This window comes from Gracilinanus agilis, chromosome 1, assembly GCF_016433145.1.
Source record: "Gracilinanus agilis isolate LMUSP501 chromosome 1, AgileGrace, whole genome shotgun sequence".
Lineage (NCBI taxonomy): Eukaryota > Metazoa > Chordata > Mammalia > Didelphimorphia > Didelphidae > Gracilinanus > Gracilinanus agilis.
In genome coordinates, this window is record NC_058130.1 from 270,923,911 (window position 1) to 270,945,330 (window position 21,420).

General features: G+C 42.9%; 2 protein-coding genes across 2 annotated transcripts in view; both read right to left on the reverse strand.

The window, feature by feature from the left end:
- SREBF1 (sterol regulatory element binding transcription factor 1) overlaps nt 1–11,596 on the reverse strand; it is a 31,006-nt gene extending 19,410 nt beyond the window's left edge. The window contains exons 1-6 of the mRNA XM_044661730.1: nt 11,433–11,596; nt 10,481–10,641; nt 4,921–5,058; nt 4,059–4,277; nt 3,249–3,363; nt 2,310–2,518 (exon numbers count right to left, since the gene is read on the reverse strand). Of these exons, the coding sequence (XP_044517665.1) occupies nt 2,310–2,518; nt 3,249–3,363; nt 4,059–4,277; nt 4,921–5,058; nt 10,481–10,641; nt 11,433–11,523 (933 nt within the window). The 5' untranslated portion in view covers nt 11,524–11,596. The remainder of the gene's footprint in view (nt 1–2,309; nt 2,519–3,248; nt 3,364–4,058; nt 4,278–4,920; nt 5,059–10,480; nt 10,642–11,432) is intronic.
- A 21-nt stretch (nt 11,597–11,617) lies between these two features.
- LOC123250696 (sterol regulatory element-binding protein 1-like) lies at nt 11,618–21,065 on the reverse strand (the record flags this gene model as incomplete). Its single annotated transcript, XM_044679908.1, has 3 exons — nt 21,047–21,065; nt 11,667–12,047; nt 11,618–11,625 (listed from the first exon to the last, which is right to left on the reverse strand). Coding segments are annotated over exons 1-3 (408 nt in total), but the record flags the coding sequence as incomplete, so codon positions are not given.
- Nucleotides 21,066–21,420: the final 355 nt, after the last annotated feature.

Sequence of the window (21,420 nt, forward strand, 5' to 3'; positions counted from 1 at the left end):
AGATCCAGATACTGGGATAAGAAATCACTATTTGGTAAAAATTGCTGGGACAACTGGAAGGTAGTTTGGTAGAAACTAGGTGTAGACCAGTATCTTGCATCATTCACTAAGATAAGATCAAAACAGATACAAGATCTAAACATAAAGAGATTTCATATGCAAATTAGAAGAACCAGGAGCATACTACTTAACAGATTTATGGATAGGAAAGGAATTTATGAGTAAACTAGAGATAGAGCTTTGTGAAATGTAAAATAGATAATTTTTGAAATGGCTTTGTATAAATAAAACAAATATTGCCAAGATTAGAAGAAAGCAGAAAATTGGGAAAAAATTTTCATAGTCTCTTGGATAGAGGTCTTACCTCTAAAATATATAGTGAATCTTGTCAGATTTATGGGAACAAAATCCATCCTCCAATTGATAAATCAGCAAATGATAATGAACAGACAATTTTCAGATGAAGAAACCAAAAGCCATATATAGGTACATGAAAAAAATGTTATAAATCACTACTGACAGGGAAATACAAACCAAAACACTTCTGAGATGTCATCTCACACTCATCAGATTGGCTAAAATGATAGTTGTTGGAGGGAATTTGGAAAAGTGCGGACACTAATACACTAATGGTGGAACCATGAACTGATCCAACCATTTTGGAGAGCAATCTGGAATTACACCCAGAGAGCTATAAAACTATGTATATTCTTAGACTCAACAATAATATTGCTGAGTCAATTTCTCAAGGAGATTTAAGGAAAAAGGAAGAAAACCTATAGGTTCCAAAATATTTATAATAGCTTTCATTGTGATGACAAAGAACTAGAATTTGAGGACATGTCCATCAGTTGGGGAATGGTTAAACAAATTACATTGCATATTGTATATGATTGTGATGGAATACTACTGTACTGTAAGAAACAATGAACAAGAGGCAGCTGGGTAGCTCAGTGGATTGAGAGTCAGGCCTAGAGACAGGAGGTCCTAGGTTCAAATCCAGCCTCAGCCACTTCCCAGCTGTGTGACCCTGGGCAAGTCACTTGACCCCCATTGCCCACCCTTACCACTTTTTCACCTATGAGCCAATACACAGAAGTTAAGGGTTTAAAATAAAAAAAAAATAAAAAAAAAGAAACAATGAACAGATTAATTTTTTTTAAGTTGGAAAGAATTACATGAGATAATGAAGAGTGAAACAAGTAAAACTAAGAGAACATTATATATAGCTATAAACATAATATTTGAATAACTTGTGTTTATCTCCAGAAAATGAACTGGAAAATGGTAACATGAAAGACATTATATATACATATCTATTTGCCAGATGGTGCCTTCTGTGGTGTGGGGGAGGAAAGGGAGAGGCTGAGATACCTGGAAATAAATTCTATTAATTTAAATTTTTTTCAATTTAATTAAAAAATGTTTTAAACAAAAGTTAAAAATTGCCTTTACATGTGATTGGAAAAAATATATAAAAATGTTTCAAGAAAAATAAAAGTGCTGAGTTAGAGGGTTTCCATGGTCCTTTCCAGGCAGCTGGTACTGGGATTTGAAATCAGAAAGAGCTGAATTTGGGGGCAGCTGGGTAGCTCAGTGGATTGAGAGCCAGGTCTAAAGACGGGAGGTCTTAGGTTCAAATCTGACCTCATACACATACCACTCTTCTGCCTTGGAACCAATACACAGTACTGATTCCAAGTTGGAAGGTAAGGATTTTAAAATAAAAAAATGAAAAAAAAAAATAAAGAGCTGAATTTGAATCCTGCTTCAGGGTGACTAGGCATTTAACTTCTTACTGCCTCAGTTTCCTCATTTTTTAAGAAGAAATGACTTATATAAAGTGTTTTTCAAGACAAAATGCTATTAAAATGTTAGATCATATCATGAAATCAATGATCCAAACCCTATACTGGAAATATTGGTTCAAATAGGGTTGAAAATGATGAGAAGATATATCTTAAAATAGTGAGACAAATTTGGAGGGACACTTTGAAACTTTGAGATGCACATCACGGAATCACAAACATGTTAGAATACTAGACAAGGAAGGGGGCATAAGGACCATCTATTTCCACACACTCATTCTACACTCAAGCTCAGTCAGGGAATTAATCTGTCTACAATCTGATCTATAAAACTCCTACAAAGCACATGTTGCTACCCTTGTCAGAGACTGAGTAGCTATTTTGATATCTATAGGTAAGATAATGAAAGAGAGACTCCATGGGGGCGGTGATGGAATTAGTCAAGGAGAAAGTACCCCAGATAACCCCTAGACACCATGTTCTCCCACCCAGATCAGGCACCTTGGAGTCTTCGAAGAGAGGACTATCGGGCTCTGAATCACTGCTGTTGCCACTGCCACCACTCCCCAGGGACAGGGGGCTGCTGTGGGAGGGGGAGCCTGCATCAGAGGGCGGTGGGGTCAGGGCATCCACCATCTCCGGCTTGATAATCTCCATCGGTACGTCCATGCTCCCACTACTTCGTGATGACACCAGGTCTTTCAGGGACTCTGGGATTTGGCAGGGAGAAGAGAGAGAAGACATAGATTGGAATTAGGGAAGGGTCCCCAGCTCTTACCTGGGCACAATAAGGACCTAAACTAACCCCACTTTATTCTCTGTCAGGCCCCAGCTGCCTTCTTATCCCAGAACATCACTCTCTACTCCTCCCAGAAGCTCCATTTTGAAGAAGGTCTCAGGGCATTCCTTTCTTGGCTTTCATTCTGACTCTCCAAACTTTGCTACCACGTCCTTTCCCCACCCAACAGCCTGACCCCCCCCTTTTTTTAAACATCTTTTTATTTTATTTATTTATTTATTTGTTTTTCTTTCTCCATTAGAATGTTAGATTCTATAAGGGCAGGGAATCTTTTTTTGCGGGGGGCGGGGGGGTGTTATATTTGTATTACCAACACTTAGCACAGGGACTGGTACATATGAAACGTTTAAATGCTTCTTGATTTGACTCCATCTGGTGAATCTTCCAACCCTTAGGCTGCTGCAAGACTGGCACCAAAGGCAGGAGATGGGAAGGAGCCCTTTGGAAATGGTAGCTATAGCAAGGCTACTGGATTTTTGGACCCTGGACTCTATCCTCCCCTCCCCTGGCTTACAATATGAAAGGCGCAGATCGTCCAGTAGAGACAATAAGCCAACTTGACATCTTCTCTACCCTTGATGTGACCCTCAAGTCCCAGAGGCTGAGAGCTAGGCATGAGGAAACCCTTAGGAAGGACTCACTGTTCTTCTGCATGGCCATCCTGAGAGTCAAATTCTCTTGCTTTAGCTTCTGATTAGTCTGCTGCAGGAACCGGATGTAGTCAATAGCCTTCCTCAGGATGGCTGATTTGTTTAGCTAGAAGGGAGTGAATGATGGAAGGCTTTGTCATTCTAGGACCTCAACACTCTTTACATTCCTAGCATCCGTCATCAGTGTGGGCTAAAGGATTCCTGGAGCTGGCTCTCAATGTTAAATCTCAGGTTTTCTTTCCCTCAGGCAAAGTGAGGATGACATGGAAAATCATTGATAGAGGAACATAATATATTTAACTCAGGGGCTGCTAACCTGAGGCCCAAAAACTTGGTGTATTTTTTAAAAATACTCTGATAATTCTATTTCAGTATAACTGGTTTTCTTTGTAATCCTACATATTTTATGCACTTAAAAATATTAATCTAAGAAGGGATCTGTCAACTTCACCAGACATCCAGTGAAGTCTAGGACACACAAAAAAAGGTTGAGAACCCTTTGGGATGCTCAAGTGAGGGAAGTTGGGCCCTTGTTGTCTCTTGCTCATTCCTGAGTCTTCTCTTTGAAGACTGGACCAGGAGGACTCCCAATTTATTTCTATCTCTAAGTCTAAGACACTTCCTCTATCCTGGCTCTTGCCTGCTCTCTTTCATCTTCCCCTGGATTTCTCTGATTATCTTCCTTTCCATCTTCCCTTGGATTTCTCCGAGTGTCCTCCTTTCCATCTAACTTAATCTTCCTCTCTGATTTCTGTCCCCCTTTATTCCTCTCTGAAGCTCCTTTCTTTCTCTATTTCGTACCTTGGCCTCAGTGCCCACTACCAGGTCTTTGAGCTCCACAATCTTGTCATTGATAGAGGATCGATAACGCTTCTCAATAGCATTGTGAGCGGTTCTCTTCTCCCCCTTGCTCTGGGAGTTGGGGGTCTTTCCCGCAGCAGCGAGACGATTGATGGGCAACTTGTCAGCATCTACCACCAGGGGCACAGTGGCTAAAATGGTGCCTCCACTCACCAGGGTCTATTCAAAGGAAAAAGGGTGGAATTAATTCAAAGCCAGGGCCGGGCATGTTAGGAGGAAAGGGATGCTCCATTCAAATTGTGGAAGAGTAGAAAGAAGGGAAGATTCAAAGGACAGTGACTAAGAAAGGCAAAATGGAGTGGGAAGAGGGCAATTGTGAAGACCAGCTGGCTTGTGGGGAGAGATAAACCCAGGATTTAAGGATTGTTCCCACCCAGGATTTAGAGAGACACATATTCATATAGATAGGTACCCACTGTATTAAAAATAAGTGAGAATTCCATAGTTCAGGAATATATGAGCCCAGGCCAACCTTGGTCTTTCCCTTCAAATACCTCATCAAAAATCTTAGGGGCATCAAGGTGGTTTGGTGTCCTCAGACAATTCCTAGCTGTGTGACCCTGGGCAAGTCACTTAACTCCAATTGCTTATTCCTTATTGTTCTTCTGACTTGGAACTCAGTATTGACTCTAAGCCAACGAAAGGGGTTTTTTAAAAAAAGGGGGGGGAGAAAGGGAAATTCCACAATTTGGGAGGATATGACCCCAGTCTGATCTTGGCCTTCTCTAAAAACCACTCCATCAAAACTCTTATCTCATGCTGCCCTCACAAGTCCCACCTCTACTGCCCAACATACCGGGACCTGCAGGGGAGCAGACTGCACTGCTGTGGTGGTGGCCAGTGAGTTGATCCCTGACGTCTTCGCTCCTGTGCCCACATCAGTCTTCACAGCTGTCAGGACCAGTGAATCAGCCTTGATGAAGTGAGGCTGGAGTAGGACCTAGGCAAAGGGGACAGGAGAAATGTCAGTGCTCCCCAAGTCATTTGGAAACCTCTCCTCTTCCTTCTCAGACTTATTTTCTAAATCCTCTATTTTGTCTTTATTTCCCCAGCCTTCACCCTACCAGCCAGGCACACAGTAAAGGCTTGAATAAATGCTTGTTGTTCAACCCTATTAAAACAAACCACTTTGAAAGACTTAAGAACACAGATCAATGCAAGAACCAATCACAATTCCAGAGGCATAATAATAAAATCTGCTACCCTCATCCTGTCAGAGAGGCGATGGACATAGGGTACAGAATGAGATGCATTTTTTGGATATGGTCAATACAGGGATTTGCATTGTTGGATGATGCATTTTTGTTACAAGGTATTTTGTTTTTGTTTTTCTATTTTTAAATGGTGGGAAAGAGAAGGGAGAAAAGATATTTCTCTTCATTGAAAAAAAATTCATTTAATTTTTAATCAAAATTGTTAATTATTATAATTAATTAATGAAATTTATATAATAAAAATTAATAGACACTCATTATCATATCTAATAATAAATTTAAAATGCTTGTTGATATTGACCAGCTAACCCAAAGGAACTAGAATATTCCCATGAACCAAAGTTATCTCATTGAAATGAGCACTCTTCTGCTTCGAGAAGATTTAAACAAGCTTCATGGGTCCTGAAAAGTTCCCTTTTTTCATGGTTAAGTGCTAGGCAAAGATGTTAAGACACACCCATGGGAAAGCCACAGCTAGGGACCTATAAGATGTTTTCTGCCCCAACAGCCCCTCCTGCTCAGTCTTTGCACATCTGGTTTTTCTACCATAGTGAATTTTTTTTTTTTTAACTCTTGTACTTTGGTGTATTGTCTCATAGGTGGAAGATTGGTAAGGGTGGGCAATGGGGGTCAAGTGACTTGCCCAGGGTCACACAGCTGGGAAGTGGCTGAGGCCGGGTTTGAACCTAGGATCTCCTGTCTCTAGGCCTGACTCTCACTCCACTGAGCTACCCAGCTGCCCCATATAGTGAAATTTTAAACAAGATTAGCACTGAAAGAAACTCAAAGAATTATTCTAATCTACCCCCCTAGAAATGGCTAGATGGTTAGGCCTAGAGTCAGGAACAACGACCCTGAGTCACTTCCTAGCTGTGTGACCCTGGGCAAGGCAATAAATCTCTATTTCTCTCAGTTTTCTCAGCTGTGAAATGAGGACCATAAGAGCCCCTACCTTCTGGGGTGGTTGTGAAGATTAAAAGAGATGACAATTCTGGCATTTCGCACAGAGTAGGCACTTAGTAAATGCTTGTTCCTTTCCCCTCACTGCCAACCACTACCCAAAAGGCTCGTAGGAGTTATCCCATCTCCAGGCCTGCCTCTCCATCTCTCTGAGCCACCTGGATATCCCTCTTTTATACTTTTTAATAAGAACAGGAGGTATTAAATAAGAGTCTCACCCAATATGATCCTCCTTTGTGTTCTGCTGTGTACACAGAAATGCTCACTGGGGTTGTTTTTTGTTTTTGATTTAAGTTCAGAAAAAATTAATAAGTTCAGGAAAAAAAAGGAAAAGTTTTTCTCCTTTTTCCTTTTCCTCTACTCCCTGGGGGTGATGCAGGGTAAGAGATGGCCATCTGCACATGGCATCTTTCTTAACTTACCAGAGAAATTATGCTGTTCATCTCTCAGAGATGCACCCTCCTCTATCCTAGGCTGTGCTCCCTGAAGACTGTTATATTGAATCTCTGGGAGCTTGAAGTTCACCTTTGATTGACAACTAAGTCAGTTGGATGGAATGTTCCCAGGGAAGCATGCGAGGGGCAGGAGGGGCAGTTGAGAATCCTGAGGAGAGATTCTGGGTCTTTGACCTGTGCTGAGGCTGGAGATCGGTGGATCCTGGTCTTGGAGTGAGAGGGTGCAAACATCTCTCTGCAAACTCTTCCTGTACTTCATATACCGTTTCAACCTGTACCTGACCACCACCTCGGTGTCTACTGCCCCTAGATATTAGGAGTTTCATCTTCTAGATATCTAGGTTTCCCAGGGCCCAGGAGGCATCTGGGAAGTGGGCAGGAAACGAAGAAGAGGGTGAAAAGGGTGGACATAACTCAACTGTAAGGCTGAAGATCTATAGAAGAAGCTGAAGATATCCCAGCAGTTTACCTACTCAGGTTTAGTCCTGGCCAGGCTGAACCAGAGGGAAGCTACATTGATTCTTCATTTGCCAGCAGTTGAGATTTCATTAGTAACAATTAGAATAGGGTCTCCTATACCACAGTCCTTTACCCTTATCCTTCCTGTTAAAGATATAAAGTTTAAAGTACCTTCCTAAAGCAGTTTCAAAGCTTGTTTGGGAAGGGAGAAAACGCAGTCAGAATACAAGTTGTTATCCTAGCTAAAGAGCCCAAATCAATATATCAATTAACCCCAGGTGGGTCCTGAAGGGATCTACCTCTTAGACCTGAAGGATCCTGCCTGGGCAACTGTTATAAGGGAGAAGGGTCATCTTATTTCTCTCTGTACATCATTTCTACCATCTCAAATAGATACAAGAGACCTCACAGATAATTATAACAAGACAAAGACCTTGTCTTATAAGTATATCTCTCAGGGTCAGTTTGGATGGAGAGCCAGACCTAGAGACAGGAGGGCCTGGGTTCAAATCTGACCTCAGACATTTCCTAGCTGTGTGATTTGGAGCAAGTCATTTAACTCTCCCTTAGTTAGTCCTCACTACTCTTCTATCTTAGAACTAATATGCTGGTTTTAAGGCAAAAGGTAAGGGTTTTTATTTTAAAAAACAAAAACAAAAAATAAGGCAGTTTAGTGGCTCAGGAGGTCTTGGGTTCAAATCTGATCTCAGATTCTTCCTAGTGGTGTGACCCCCATTGCAGAGCCCTTCCACTCTTCTGCCTTAGAACCGATATTTAGCATGGAGATTAGGAAGGGAAGGTTTGAGAAAAAATAAAATAAAATGTCTCCTCCTACAAAAACAAGAATGCTCAACTTAGCTCCTGGGGTTTGCACCTGCTCTTCTCCGGCTGAACGGATATCTATCTGCTGAGGGAGTGGGGTCGCTAGCCGCTGAGGAAGAGCTAGAAAGGGCCCAGAGAAAAGTGACGGAGTGAAAAACTCTACAATAAATGGAAGAGTCGGGTCTATAGAGAGGGCCAGACCAAAATGACGGGGCCTCCTCAGTTTGAAACAGGACTCTATATAGATATTTTGCATGAAGGAGGTCCTGGAAATAACGAGAAGGCACCAGTTGACTGAGAGGTAGCGTTGGTGGCAGGATGGCCAGGAGGTATTTTCAGTCCTTGAGCTGCAGTGAAGAGAGATTATTAGCCCTCAGAGGAAGGGAAGGGCAGGGATGACTCATTCAAAGAAGGATCAGGGAGGGAGGAGACTGAGTGGAAGAGGAGGGAGCCCTCCATCTCTTGCCCACTTTCCACCAATGTCATCAGCTGGCTGGCTCCGCCTTGTCCATCACCATCAGCCCAACAAGTGACATCATGGGTTGTTACACCTTTCCTGCCTGGCCTGATCCTGATGGATGGCTGAGGCAGCCTACTGAGAATGTAGGAACTCTGGAGGAGGACTGTGGATTCTGAGTCAAGAAAAAGAAAAGTTCCAGGCAGACATCTGAAGATACAAGCAGCCACAGAGGAAGGCCGCTGCTTGGAAAGAGCCCCATGACAGAGGATGCTCCCAAATCCTGAGGTTGCTCACTATTTCCCTAAACATCTAAAGAAAGATGATGTCAAAGTTGGGGTTCCTAACACCCCATGAGGTAACTCCTTGGCTTAGGCTACAAAATGCTGGAAGAGGATACAAAGACAAAGTCCCAGGTACTACACGAGAGATTCCCCCTTGAAATTCAAAAGAAGTAATTTTAAGATAAAGAAAATGAAATGAAATTTCGGTTTCCTACTTTGTAAAATTAAGGGGTTGAATGAGCTGGCCCATTCCGACATTAAGAGACTATGGATTTTTGGAAGCCAGTAATAATAATCTAGAGATGTGGAAGCTATAACAGAGGGGCTAGCTCTGAGCCTGGTGCTTCTGCGAGAGGATTCTCAGATGGACAGACCATACATGGGGCTACCCTCATTATTTAGCAATTCATAATTTTGCCTGTGAATTAATAATAGTTGACATTTCTAGATTCCTTTTAAGCTTTGAAAGTTCTTTACATAATCTTCTTTGAGAGGCAGCTAAATGGCGCAGAGAAGAAAGCCAGCCTTGGTAACAGGAGGTCCTGGGTTCAAATATAGCTTCAGACACTTAACTATGTGACCCTGGGCAAGTCATTTAAGTCCAATTGCCTAGCTTCTTCTGCCTTAGCACCGATACTTAGACAATTCTGAAGGACTAAGGAGAAAGAATGTTATTCACCTCTAGAGGAAGAACGTTTGGAGTTGGAATGTAGATGAAATCATGATTTTTCACTTTGGTTTTATATGATTATTCTCTTACAAAAATGAACAATATGGAAATAAGTTTTGCATGGTAATACATGTATAAACCAGATCAAATTGCTTACCATCTCCAGGAAGGGGAAGGGAAGAAGACAACATGAATCATATAATTTCAGAAAACTTATGTGGAAAAGTGTTATGATGTATAATTGGTAAAACAATGTTTACAAGAAAAAAAAAAGAACCAATATCTAGTATCAATTCTAAGACAGAAAGTAGGTTTTTTAAAAAAATAACTAATAATCTCACTTAATCCAAGTAGGTGGCGCAACTAGATAGCAAAGTGGATACGGTGCCAGGCCTGGAGTCAGGAGAACCTGGTTTCAAATCTGGCCTCAAACACTTCATACCTGTGTGACTCTGGACAAGTCACTTAACTTCAACTACCTAGTCCTTGCCACTCTTCTGTTTTGGAATTAATGCTAAGACAGAAGGTAAGAGTTTTCAAATATATAAGTAAAATAATAATAAATATATAGGTATATATTTAAGAATCTTAATTCCATTCCATTATTCCTGCATTTTCCATTTTTATTCCATTATTATCCCTATTTTACAGATGAGTAAATTGAGATTCAGGGAAATGAAGTGACTTGCCAAGAGTCATAAAGCTAATAAGCAGCTGAGGCATAATTTAAATCACTCAGCCTTCCTAATTCTATATCTAGCTATCCATCTACTATGTGCTTAGCACACAGTAGGAGCTTAATAAATCAATGCTTATTGGCTATGCCAACTGGCCTCTTATCTATGTGACCTTTAGAGTCTCTGGGCTAGTTCTAAATAGTAGCCACAAGAGAATAATCCTTCAAACCCTTTCTCAGTCCTTCATTTGTTGAGGGGAGAGCAGAGGGAAGGAGCAGATCAAGGAAAGGTCTTATCTAGACCCAAGGCCATTTTCTCATGCCTGTCTCTACTTGCACAAGAGGAGAGGAAGGACTAAACTTACTGGGACCTGCTGGATCTGGGAGGAGACAACCTGGGTAGGTGTCGTCAGCAACGGCTGTGGGCAGATATTCTGAACTTGGGTTTGGATGGTGACCGGCACTGCCCCTTGAGGAGACAGGGGCTGGTTGGACAGGGGCTGCTGGACATTACCTGGAGGAACCCCTGCAAAGGGGAGACAGAGGAAACAAATTAGCACAGGCGTTAGGACTATAATTAACCTTGTTGTCCACCCCACCTCTTTTCGGTATCCAGCCCCCCTCTTTTCAAGAACCCTCTCCCCAGATCTCATTCTTCCCCAGGGGACCCAATGACTTCATTCTCTCTGAGAATGATTTGCAATCTTGAAGAACAGCAAAATTCCTTTCTGAAATCCAAAGCTAATGGCAGAATCTGAGAGCAATGAGGGAGATATTTCTGACGAGGGAGTCTTCTCAGGGATTGCTAAGGGGGACCACTTTCTTACTCTTCTGTTTACGTGTAAGGATCTACTCTTTTCTAATCTACCTCCCTTTTTCCTCATTGCTCCATCAATGTACCCTATCCTAATAAACCCCTGAATAATAATATTTTTAAAAATAATAGAGGGCAGCTGGGTAGCTCAGTGGATTGAAAACCAGGCCTAAAGACGGGAGGTCCTAGGTTCAAATCTGACTTCAGACACTTCCCAGCTGTGTAACCCTGAGCAAGTCACTTGACCCCCATTGCCTACCCTTACCACTCTTCTGCCTTGGAACCCATACACAGTACTGATTCCAAGATGGAAGGTAAGGATTTATTTAAATAATAATAATAAAAATTATAAATTATACATATAGAAAATAAAGTAAATAAATCTGGAATGCCCATAACCCTCACTCCTGAGGTCCTTCTTCACTTCCACCATGGGGTATAAACATAGTACACACCACTGTTTGTTTCACCTTCTCCCCAAACCCCTCTAGCCCGCTACTTACCTGCTGTGAAACTGCCCTGGTTTTGGTAGTCCAGTAGAGATGGAGGGGTAAATTGAGGCTGGGAAGGAGGAACAAAATTTTGGGGCACCATGACTCCCGGTGGCTGTAGTTCCTGGGGCTGTGGCTGTGGCTGCTGTGGCTGTGGCTGAGGCTGAGTTTGGGGTTGAGGCTGGGGCTGGGACTGGGGCTGAGGCTGGGGCTGGGGCTGGGGCTGGGGCTGGGGCTGGGGCTGGGGCTGGGGAGGTGGTGGTGGTGGGACCAGCACAGGCTGAGAGAGAAGCTGAGGGGGAGAAGGCTGGAGGATGGAGAGTTGCATGGGCTCTTCCTTGATGCCAGAGGAGGCTTGACTCAGGTCAGGACCTGCCATCAGCTGTGGGGGCTGGAAGCCCGTCATTGAAGGAGGTGGGGGAGGTGTTGGCTGGTACATTTTGACCTGTGTCGGCACCTTGGTGCTACTCCCCAAGAAGTTGTCCAGGGTGGAGCCAAGAGAGCTGGGGGGCGGGGATAGGCCCCCAGAAGAGCCAACATCCTGGAAGGTAGGGGCAGACCCCCCATAATTGGAATCGAAGAGACTGGGGAAGTCACTGTCCTGGTTGTTGATTAGCTGTAGCATATCTGGAAGCAAAGAGAAGAAGGACAAAGAGGAGTCAAGGATGGTGCTGATTTCTCTCCTTCTTACCTCCACTGAATAAATAAAATAAAATAAATAAAAGAGGGAGAAAAAAAAAACAACTAATGGGACCTAACCATCTCCTGCCCCCCCCAAACAAGCACCCCTACTTTCCATGAGGAAGTATCAACCTAGATCCCAGACACACACACAATTGTGGGCACATAAAGTATAAGTATGCAAACATACAAACACACACCGCCATGTATCTCTTGCTGCAGGATCTCTTTGGAGCTCGAGACCCACATTTGTATTTATTCACTGGTCATCTCCACCTGGCTATTCCTTAGGTACCTTGAATGCAACATGGCTCTCTCCTCTCCCTGACTGGCCAAAACTTCAGCCTTCCCTTTGACTCTTCCTTCTTCAATACCCTGTACATCCAACCAGTCCTTCAGGGCTATTTTGAGACTAAAATTTTTCCTTTTTTGTCTCTTCTACTGTCTCCCCTTAGGTTTGGTTCACTTCTTGAAGTAGGTAACCAAGTGGTAAAGTTGATAGAGCCCTGGAATCCAGAGTTAGGAAGACCCGAGTTCAAATTCTGCCTCATATTGGTACTAGCAAGTCACTTCATCTCTGACTCTGTTTCCCCATTTGCAAAAAGGGGATCATAATATCACCAATCTCCCAGGGTTATTGTGAGGATCAAATGAGATAATATATGTAAAGTGCTTTGCAAACCTTAAATTGCTACATGAATGTTAGTTATTATTATTCTAGTAGTTTTATCTTTCAACAATCATTTATCCAGAAGCATTTTAACACACTGGCAGAGACCTGGGTTCAAATCCTTCCTCTAATGTTTGCTGGCAGTGTGGCCTTGGTGAAGTCACTTTATCTGCATGCTAGTAGCATGTTATCTACCATCATCTGCCCAGAGCCTTCAGTAGTTCCCTATTACCTAAATGAATCAAGCAAGTCTAAACTCTTTCATCATTCAAAGGGTTTTCATGATTCAGTCCCAGATTTCTCTGGGATTAAGGATATCTGGGATAAAAGAATTATTATTCCTTGTTCATATCCTGAACTCCAATCCAACAGGGCAATTGACCATATCCTAGACACATTCCATACTTTCATACTTTTGTTTTTCCATCAAGCTCCTTTCCCACCAAAACATTCTCTTCCTCAAGCTATTCTAATTTAATTCTGATCCTTCCTTCAAGGCCCAGCTCAAATGTCCCCTCCAGAGATCATTTGGATCTAGAGCAGAAAGGAATTTTAGAAATCATCCACCCAACTCCTTCATTTTACTATGAAGGAACTTGAAGCCCTGAAAAGGGAAACTAACTAGCAAAAGATCATATAGTTCAAATCAATGAAGACTTCCTTGAGGCCTCCAGCTAGAAGGGATTGCTCCATCCTCTATACCCACTTTATTCTTTGTCAATCCACCTCAAGTTAGAAGTTGAGCAATAAATTTTCTTCTCTACCAACTAGCAGCAAAGACTCATGAGCAGGAAAAGTGTCTTATAGAGGATGTGTCCCAAAGGACTTAGTGCCATTTTAAGATATTAAAGCTTAAACTTTTATAACATCCTTTTACTTGGTTCTTTCCCCCTCAATACCTACCTAGCACACCCAACATTCAATTTGTTGTTCAGTTGTTTGGGTCAGATCCAAATCTTCATGACCCCATTTGAGGTTTTCTTGGCAAAGTTACCCAACTATTTTGCCATTTCCTCATTTTAGAGATGAGGAAACTGAGGCAAACAGGATTCAATCACACTGCTACCTAGCTGCCAGATGAATAGATATTAACTCATAAGACATCAATAAATATTTGCCAAAGAATTAATCACATCCAACTCAGAACACTGGAATCTATTAGGCCATTAAACACGTGGGCCAGTTCTGTTCTGGTCTTCTAGGACCCCAGTTCCCACTGCTGCCTATGGCCAACACAGTCTATTCTGCAACTAGCTAGCAATGAGTGCTACATTTGCTTCACAAAGTGTCCCTCATCTTGCCCTCTGAGGGTCCCTGCAGCAGGAGTCTGCAATGGAGTGATGCTCCCAAGAAGGAAAGGGAAGAAAAAATGGGAAGGATGAGCCAAATTTCAGGAATGTTTAGGCTTCAAAAAGCCCACCTTTCAAATACTGACCTTAAGTGAGAAAGGAAGAGCTCTAACCTGGCCCAGAGCCAACAGCTCTGAGCAACACCACAGGAGAATGCAAACTGGTTAGCTTTGGCAGTAAAGACAGAGAATGAGAGAAAAGCCAAGAAGAAAAAGAAAAGGAGGAAAGGTGGATGGGGGAAAGAGGAGAAAAGAGATGAAGAGAGGGAAGAGGAAAAGAGAAAGGAAAGAGGAAGTTGGGACAGAAAAAGTGATCCTTTATGGGAATTCACAGAGCAGGAAGGAACAATACAGTTTAGCAGAATCTCTCCTTTGGACTGAGGAGGAAATAAGCTAAGTGATTTGCCCAAGGTCACAGATGAGCTTAGTGACAGAACCAGGGCCAGACTTCAAGTCTATTTAATTTTTATTACAAATAAAGAGAGAAAGGGAGAAGGAGAAAAAGGGAGGGAGACAGAAAAAAAAGGAAAGATATAGGAAGAAAGGGAAGAACAGGAGAAAGAAACAGAGAGAAGAGAGGAAGAAAATTGGAGACAGAAATAATAAAAGATGCAGAGAGGAAGAGAAAAATAGCAAAGAGGCATATATAGAAATAGCAACAAACAAAAAACACAGAAAGAGACACAGAGGGAAGGAGGGAAGAGACAGTGCAGGGAGAAGAGACAGGGACTAATTTGGGGGGGGAGAAAGACAAGAGTTAGAGAGAGGAAGAAACAGAGAAGACAGAAAACTGGAGACAAATAATAGACACAGAGAGGGAAAGAGGGGAGTTAGAGAAAGGACAGGGGACAGAGAAGGGGAGAGTTAGAGAGGCAAAGACAGAGAAGAGAAAGAGAAGGAAAGAAAGAAAGAGAAGGGAGAAAAAGGAGAGAAGAGAAACATAAATAGGTTGATAGAGTATATGGGAAGGCACTAAACAACAAAAGAGTCAACTGTAGTTCTTCTAGACCTAAACACAATTTGAGAATGGCTGGAAGGGGCCTTAGAAATCACCCAATCCCATCCACCCATTTTACAGACAAGAGAAGTCAAGTCCATAGAGACTTATATAAAATTACAAATCTCAGAGACTGTATTGGGACTAAATGTTAATTTCTTACTTTCCTTTCAAACTTTTTTTCTATTGCCTCCCTTAGGAGGCTTCCTTCTTCAGGGAAAGAGAAAGGGGTAGGAGCTACTAATTGCAGAGCCTAGGAAAATTCTGATACTTCCTTCTTCATCATACTGGAGAGGAAGAGCCTAGAGGGTAAGCCTCAGGGATTCTGGTCAAAACTACTAGTCTTGCCCTCACCAACCTCCATTTGGATACCCCTTTCCACAAATCTCCCTCCTTGACCCATCACTTCTACTGATCACCAATCTCCAGCCCTCCTTTCTTTAAAGCAGGATTGAAATATCACCTCCTTAAAAGCCAAACCCTTAATCTCATGGAAAGCCTCATTTATCTCCCTCAATCACAAATATGTTGCTGCATCCCAGGGGCATTCATTTTAAGACAATTTAAGTAGGTCTTTTTATACCCCTGAGAAACATTTTAGAATCAGGCAGACCTAAGTTCAAGTCTCACTTGTGGCTATGTAATCCCATGACAAATCAACTAATTAACCCCTCAAGGACTAGGACAACCCTCAAGGTCTAGTGCAGAAACAAGGAGCAGTCAGGTAGCACAGCAGATAGAGCACCAGGCCTGGAGATAGAAGGACCTGGGTTCAAACTTGACCTCAGATACTTACTACTAGCTGTGTGACCATGGACAAGTCACTTAACCCCAATTGCCAAGCCCACGCCACTATTCTGTCTTAGAACTGATACTAAAACATTAGGAAAAAGTTAAAAAAAATGCAGAGTACAATAAAGATTTACATTTCATTTCCTCATCAGGATTTCCATATACCAATGAAAGCACATGCCCAAATGACTTTCTGTCTCTCTCCCTCCCTCCCTCTTTGTCTTGGTCTCCTCCCCACTCCCAGGCAGCTAAATGGCACAAAGGATAGAGTGCTGAGCCTGGAGACAGGTAGACCTGAGATCAAATACTGCCTCAGACACTTATTAGCTATAAGATGCTAAGCAAGTCATTTAGCAGCTGTCTACCTCAGTTTCCCCCTCTGTAAAATGGAGAATCATAATAAAACCTAGCTCCTAGGGATGTTATAAAAATTTCTGATGACATAATATTTGCAGGGTATCTAAGAGACAGCAAATGATCAATAAATGCTTGTTCTCTTCCCCTGTATTGGAACCCAGAAATAAAGAGAGGAAGGAATATTGGCGGACGCAGAAAATCAAGAAGTTTCAAAGGAGGAATGAAGGATTCCCCTAAACAGGTCTGGCCAGAGAAGACCATCCCTGATGACCACCAATAAACGAATAAAGAAGGTTGTTGTGTTCCACCCTTCAGAGATTGAGTATCTCCTAATAAACAACTTATTCAACCTCAAATCTTCCCTCCAGTCACTTGCCCTTATCAGTCACAATGTCAGCCTCAGCCTCCTCTTCAAACTTACATCCTTGAGGGCACATATCAACCTCAAGCCCCCTCAAGTCACCTGTAAGTCACATGTCTCCTATCCCCCTGTTTATCATGTATTCAGCTCTCTCATAAAACCAATAAAAATCCCACTTTTTGTCACTTTAGACAGGAAGACTCCCACTAGCCATCAATTCCCCAAATAAACCTTTAAACTTTGTTGGGTGCCTTTGTAATTTATAAGGTGAGAAAATCTTCAAGAATCAGGACAGCTCTCCCTGAAACACCCCTCTTCCTCTCCCCCCACTTAAAAACCTTCCTATATGGCTTCAAATTCTATCTCTGCAACTATCTTTCCTTTTGGTTACAAGGCACGGTCAGTTTTCCCCATTCTAGAAATACTCCTAGTATAGATTCATTTATATGTTTACTCATAGAATCACAAAGTAAGAGGTTAGTTCAGATCCCTAATTTAACAGAAGAAGAAATTGAGGCAGAGAGAAGTTGGATAGCCTGTCCAAGACAAGTTTTACTTAAGTGGCAGAGAAGAAATCATATCCAATGAATTAGGTAATGATCTCATCATTTGAATGTTGTCAGCCCAGCAACAAGCCAGGCTGCTCTGAATGCCCTTTGGTGATGCAACTTAGACCTTGCTTTAAATGCCACCAAATTATTTGCTTATTTAGCATACAACATGTTCCAGAAGTATAATTTCATATTTGCAAGGAAGAAAAATCACTGGGTTAGGCTAGTGGACATTTTCCACTATTGTCATAATGTGACATTTTCATCTTCCTGATATTCCCTTCCTTTTTCCTGGCAATCTGGGTAACTCTTGTCCCCTAAAAGGCCCAGAGCAAAACTCTGGTGGCTCTCAAGTAGTTAGGTGCAGAGGGAAGTCACTGTGAGCTCTCGTGGTTCTTTGGAGTCCCCTAAACACTTAAGGGCTCTGAGCTGCCTAGGACAACTCTCTGAAGCTGTCACTGAGATTTTTTTTTAAACTCTTACCCTCAGTCTTCATATTAATTCTATGGCAGAAGAGGGGTAATGACTAGACACTGGGGTTTAGTGATTTCTCCAGGTCACACAGCAAAAAAGTGCCTGAGGCTAGATTTGAACTCAGGTCCTCCCAACTCCAGGCCTGGCTCTCTATCCACGGAGCCACCTAGCTATTCCTCATCCCCAGTCTTTTAATGCAGATATGCTGTGTCCTCAAGCAGAAAAGATACATCTTCTGATTCTTACTTAGGTGTACTTCCCTGCTAATTTTAACTTTATCCAAAACTCGGCAGAAACAAAGCACTTTATGTTTAACCTAAAAGGAATATACATCAGGATACTATTTCTGGTGTAGGTGAAGTGGTGAAACCAAAATGGTCTTCAATCCCAGTTCTGCCACTTTCTTGCTGTGTGACCTTAGGCACAATACTTAAATCTCCAGGATCCTTATTTATTTCATCTGTAAAATGGGAAAAGTTGTACTTTTCTGGTCTAGCTCCCAACTGCCTCAAGAAGAATAAAATGCAGCAAAAGCTTGTTTAGTTTCCAAAGCATACATACAAGTAAAATAGCGTTTTTATTATTCAAAGGACTTGGGAGGGAACCAAGAGGAAGGAGATACCTTGCCTGGAGGAAAAAGTCTCAGAGACTTAGAAAACTATGTTAACCCAAAAGCGAAGGTGTAGGCCTTCTCCAATCCCTTCTTACTCAGCTAATTTATGCACCCTATCTTTGTGGGTGGAGCTTTTAGCCCAGGCCAAGAACAGTTTCTTCTAGAAACAAAAATCAGTAGCACCAACAGGAAACAGTAAAGGGAGTTTTCAGGGGGAGGAGGGGGCAAGAATTAGTGGGCTCTGGACTGAAGAGTCTCTTAAGCAGGTGTCCCTTCAAAGAGTTGACCATTGGGGAACCCTCCCTTATGAAAGCATGCATGTACATGGACAGACACACACATTGGGTCTAAAAAAGACCCATGGCTGGTATATGTATAATTAGTCTCTAACACCAATAGGTTCTAAAAGTTACAAGTTAGAGCCAGAAGAACACTTAAGGATCACTTGGTCTGACATTCTTAATTTATGGGTAAGGAAAATGAAGTTCTAAAAAGTAAGTTGCCCAAATATCATACAGATGGTTAGCAACAAAGTCTGTACTAGAATCTAGGTTCTTCTGATTCTATCTGGTGTTTTTTTCCCCCACTATGCCGCTCCTGACTCATGGGAAAAGTGGGAGAGAAAATAATTTGGCCAAAGTCATTTGTCAGGGCCAAGGGTTAGATCCAAAAGTCCTGACTTCAAAATGAGTGTTGAATTCACTGTAAGTTTCTCCCTATTCCTTACTAAGAGGGACAAAGGGAGGAAGGGGGGGCAGGGAACAGAGACAGAGAGGGAGAGACAAAGAGAGAGGGAGAAGAAAAGAGAAAGATAGAGGGGGGAGAGAGAAAGAAGGAGGGAGGGAGAAAAGATCATACAGAGAGAGAGGAAGAAGAGAGAAAGGGGGACAGAGAGAGAGACAGAGAGGGAGGGAGACAAAAACACAGGAAGAGAGAGGGGAGAGAGAAAAAGGGAGAGTGAGAGAAAGACATTTTTAAGGTCTAGCCAAACCAAGTATAGCTTTCATGAAGACCAATGGGCTGCCATTGTCTAAAGGCCCAATTAGTGTCCAACCTATTAGGTGTGGGCCTCCATTTAGCTAGGCTGGTTTTCTAGTTGTAGCCTGATCTGAAAGCCTTTTCAGCTTGAGCTGAAAAGCAACACTGCAACTATACTGTACCTTAGTATTTCCGATGCATTTTTGCATTTATTATCTCATCTGATTCTCACAATAGTTCCATGAGAAATGTGGGCCAGAAATCAATATTGCCACTTTACAAATAAGAAAACAGATAATGATGAGTGATTTGGTTAAGATCACAAAACCAATAAATGAATGGCAGAATCAGAATCCAGGTCTCCAGGCTCTCAGCCCAAGGAGGAATGTAAGTTAACACAAAGGAGAGATTTCCAAGATGGAAGTCTGTCTTAAGTGTTCTTCTGAAGGTCATCTAGCTTTCTTTAGCTTAGGGACTGAGAGACCTAAATCCTCCTTATTCCTCTTCCTAACATATTAATTGTACTCTCTCCCCACAGTTGCTTCATAAATCCAAGACTCAATTGCTCACTTGCCTCTTTGCTTTCTTTTCCTCACTATGTATGACCAGGATGAAAAGGACATCTCTCCCAGCTGGCTCAGAGTTCTCTATTTGTGCAACAGGGAGCCTCTGGCAAAACTCTTACCTACTGAGTCTGAAGACCAGTTTTTGCCAGCTGGGCCAAGATTCTACCATAATTCTCTGTGGAGAATCCTCTTAACTAGGCAAAAAGTATCTTGCAAGTCCCCAGAACACTTCCCTAGTTCCTCCCAGCAACCTATCCAGAGTCCCCATAGTTCACCTGGTACAGGAAACACCAGTGCCTTGTACAGACATCTAATAAATGCTGTCGAATAAAATACTTATTTGAAGCTTGTAAAAGAATTTTTTTTACCCTAGTCTGGGGGTCTGGAAAATGGTTGGTCAAAAAGTCCCACAACCTAGAAATGCTTAGTGGCACTTTTGGATGGCCCTGATCTTTATAGACATCATCTTCTGGTATTGGATGAAATTCTAAGGGAGTAAACCCTAAGGTTTCACTAAGACTATCACCACCTCTGGACTCCAGGTCTGGCACTTTATCCACTGTGCTACCTAGCTACTTGCGCCCCCCCCCCAAAAAAACTAGGGGAAATAATACCTGCACATCTCCCTATTCCCAAAACACACGAAGCAGATACGCCCTGGGAAGAACCAAGCCCAGCAGACCCCTCTCCCCACCAGGGAACCTGACAACAGAATAAAGCAGCCAGTGTTCCTTGGGGCAACCCCTGATCCCTGTGGGTGCTTATTCCTAGCCAAAGGGATGTAAAAGCAGTACTCCTGTATGACCCCGACTTGGAGGAGAGGGAACAACCAAAACGACCCCACTGCATTGGGTAGAAGGAGGAGAGTGATAAGGGTAAGGAGGGGAGGGGTAGGATGGGAACAGTCTGTAAAGCAACTGTCCAGGAAATCCTACCATGAGACCCCTATCACCAAATCACTAAACCGACAATCATTCCCAAATAACTGCTCCAAGGAGAGGAGAGAAGAAAGGAGCAGTTACTCCCTATCTCCAGTTTGATTTTACTGGAGCAGGGGGTGGGGGTGGGAGGTAAGAAGGTGCATGCTCGGTCACTCCTCCCTCCCCCCGCCCCAGCTTGCAAAGAAAATGGGGATCTCACGGGGCACAGGATCCCTTGCTCCCGGGATGCAGAGCCCAGTCCCCTAGCAAGCTGCAGAGAGCGGATGGAGGAAGGAGAGATAGGGAGAGAAGAGATACCTTCAAAAGTGCAGTCCATCGCGGCGTCCCCCCCCACCCCCGCACACACGTGCGAGCGCGTGCCTCCCGCCTGCCCGCGTGCCCCCAGGTCCCTCGCAGGGTCCCTGGCCCAGGTACCCCGATGCGCGCCCGCGGTGTCCCCAGCTCCGACTGAGCGCGTGCACACATACAACAACACCCCTAAAAAGATAAGACATAAAGTGGAGCTGTCATCTGGGTCGGGTTTTTTTAAGGCAATTTTTTTTCCTCTCTCCTCCTCCATCCCTCCCCTCTCCTGTGGCTCCACCCCTAGATCGCTCCGCCTCTACCGGTGGCCCCGCCTCCTTCTAGCCTCTCCTCCTCTCCCTCCTCCCCTCTCAAGCTCCCTCCGGGAG